The sequence below is a fragment of the Lipotes vexillifer genome, unplaced genomic scaffold (assembly GCF_000442215.2).
Source record: "Lipotes vexillifer unplaced genomic scaffold, Lipotes_vexillifer_v1.1 scaffold607, whole genome shotgun sequence".
Lineage (NCBI taxonomy): Eukaryota > Metazoa > Chordata > Mammalia > Artiodactyla > Lipotidae > Lipotes > Lipotes vexillifer.
Genome location: NW_006783829.1, coordinates 655865 through 658871, shown reverse-complemented (window position 1 = coordinate 658871; position 3007 = coordinate 655865). Strand labels below are relative to the sequence as shown.

General features: G+C 44.3%; 1 protein-coding gene across 1 annotated transcript in view; it reads right to left on the bottom strand.

Moving 5' to 3' along the window:
* Window positions 1-423: 423 nt before the first annotated feature.
* The window catches only part of LOC103082496 (bile acid-CoA:amino acid N-acyltransferase), a 30361-nt gene continuing 27777 nt past the window's right edge, over window positions 424-3007 (bottom strand). The window contains exon 4 of the mRNA XM_007456404.1: window positions 424-1017. Coding sequence (XP_007456466.1) covers window positions 424-1017 — 594 coding nt within the window. The remainder of the gene's footprint in view (window positions 1018-3007) is intronic.

Below are 3007 nucleotides of genomic sequence, written 5' to 3'. Positions count from 1 at the left end.
CAAAGACCCAATGCAGCCAAAAATAAATAAAATAAAATAAATAAATTTAAAAATAAAGAAGAAATCACTCATCAGCACCTGATTCTATTCATGATTGTTTTACAAGCCAGGGGATTCTGTGGTTCATTTTTGGTAATTTTTTCCCCTAAGAATTGCTGTAATTGTAAACTGAAATACTTTAGAACAGGCAGAGCTCTAAGTTTATATTTCTAAAAATATAAACACCTCAGTTTATGATATTAGATTAAGTGGAAGCCATTTTTCCCTTTCCAAAGTCAAAGCATACCATTCCCAGTCCTCCTGCCTTCTCTTGCCATAACTTCCTTCTTACAAGAAGAGGTCAAAAGCATTGTTCCATGAAAATCAAGTGGAGGCTGGTAAAGCATCCTATTGCTTCTGTATTTCCAGAAATATTTGCTCTTCTCAGAGACAACTGGTCACAACTGGAATAAGGTGTTTCCTGAGAAACTTCTGGATCTCCTTCCAAGAACGTTCTTGTGCCGCTACATGTGGGATCACCTCTCCTCCCCAGTGCATGAAGAGGTGGAGATTGGAGATCCTCCAGGCACAGCACAGTGGGGAGTAGGGGGGCTCTATCAGGTGGCCTACCCCTGGGTAAGACAGTAGGGTCCAGTCGTTCTTCCCATGTCTCCTCAGCTGTTCTGTGGCTTGCTCTGCATATACTTTGCTGTTGACATTCATATCTTCTCGCACAATGAAGAGGAAATGTCCCTGGGCCTTTTCAGTGGGGAGAAAAAATGTCTCACTGGCTTCAGCTCTAGTATCCTCAAAAATGTGCTGTAACTCTACTAATCCTAAGGTACTGATGGATAGTGAATGAGGAGAGAATGGCCAGAGCTGATTTATGTGACCATGATATACCTGTGGAATGTCAAGAATAAAGTTGGGCCCGTTAATAAGCGCGGCAGTTGTGACTTGCTTTAGGTGAATAGCCATGGAGAGTCCAGTCTCTGCTGTTTTGGACATGGAGACTACCCCAGTACCCAGGCTAAGGACCTGTAATAAACAAAAACCCCAATTAAATACAATCCGGAGACCAGAAGGGGGAGCTCTCACACCCTGCAACAACAGCAGAACCCAAAAGGTAGAAAGACTGCTCTTCTTTCCAGGCAAGGACTCAGCCAGTGAAAAGCCTTGGGCTCTTTGTTTACCGTAAGCCCTCCCATCTTCCTTTCCCCTCCAGAAAATCCTTCTCCTTCCCTTGCTGTGCAGGGACTTGCACATGTTTCACCATGGTTCCAGACCCCAAATTGCAATCTCAGCTGATCCTGAATAACTCCATCTTTGCTGGAGAAATATCTGGCATTCTATTTGTTTTAGGGCAACATTTGGTGGTTCATACAAGGACCAGAGGAGACCCCCGAAGGTTCTAGGGCTGGCGAGCAAGGAGTTGCAGTATCCATGGTTGAGCCCTTTATTGCTCACTGCTTCTCTCCCTGACCCTGGAGTTTGAGGGTACATCTTTCTCCTGGATTCGAGCCCTTGTGGTCTGTGGAATAAGAATGCGGTCTGCCATATCAGTAAACAAAAGATGTTGTGGCCATCAAGCCATCAGTCATTTACAGCCGCACCTGCCCACCCCCAACCCCCCACGGAGAGCCCTGAGGAAACTTGGGATGGAAACAAAGAGGATGCTGGCTTTAGATAGCTGAGGTGCTTATCAAAGGAATGATTTCAGTGAGCCCAGACTCTTGCATCTTCCTGCACATAGAATAGCACTAAATTCATTAACTTGAGATGTCTGGTTTTATTTAATTAATAGTAATCTTTTGATGTACCAGGTTTTTGTTGCAAAACTCCTACATATCCTGGCTTCTCCCTTACCTGTTCGGAGCAGTCCCTCAGAGCTATCTGAGAGACTGCTCCTGGGCTTAAGCCCTAAGTTTGTCTGTCACAAAAACATAATTCTCAAATTTGAGGTTGTGCTTTTCTTTTTTCTTATTTTCATTTTTTTTTTTTTTTTTCAGTTGACACCTCTTTGCATTTGAAGCTCTTCAGGCTGTGTGCGGGATCTATTTTAAAGTTTCATTCTTTCTGGTTAAAGCGTTGCTCTGTATGCAAGTACTCTTTTGACACTTCAATCTGATTCTGAGATCAGTTTCAACTGAAATTGACTGAGAAGCTGTCAGCTGAGTTCCTTCAGGTACAGGGGCTGTTTCACTGAAACTCAGTCAGTTCAGCCATCAGCCCTTCCTTTGGAATAGGAGCTGTTCCATGGGAACTAGCTGAGAAGCCTTTGGCCTGGCTCCTCCAGGACCAAGCTGTTCCCTTAGAACTGGCTGGTATTAGGCCTGCAGACACTGTGAATGCAAGCTGTTTAAACTGAGCTGTAAATTGTTTAAGCTGTTGGAAAATTATTCTTTTACTCTAGAGAAAAATCTCTGAGAAAAGGAATCCGTTATATAAATATTTTGAGGTCAACCCCCCTCCCCCGCACTGAGACTCTAGCCAATTTTATATTTAAAAACCTTGCTTCTTCCTCATGCACATTTCTAACTAAATGGACTGACCTGACCACAGGCAATTTAGAATATCAATGGCCATTATGGGTAATTTTGAAATCCCTGAACTTAATTTTCTTAAAACCAAATTGGATTACAAGAGCTCAAAAATCTTCAGAACTGAATGGAATGTCTATTCTTTTTTTTTTTTTCTCTCACTATTGTGGCCTCTGCCGCCGCGGAGCACAGGCTCCAGACGCGCAGGCCCAGCGGCCACGGCTCACGGGCCCAGCCGCTCCGCGGCACGTGGGATCCTCCCGGGCCGGGACACGAACCCGCGTCCCCTGCATCAGCAGGCGGACTCTCAACCACCGCGCCACCAGGGAAGCCCTGGAATGTCTATTCTGACTGGTATTTTGAGGTGATGGAATAAAATTTACGTTTTGAGTCCAGACAAGAAAATTTAAGCATAACATAGTCCCTGTCTGTATTGGGCCCTCCCTATGTGCAATGTGCACCTGATTATACATTAACCAAATTGCCTC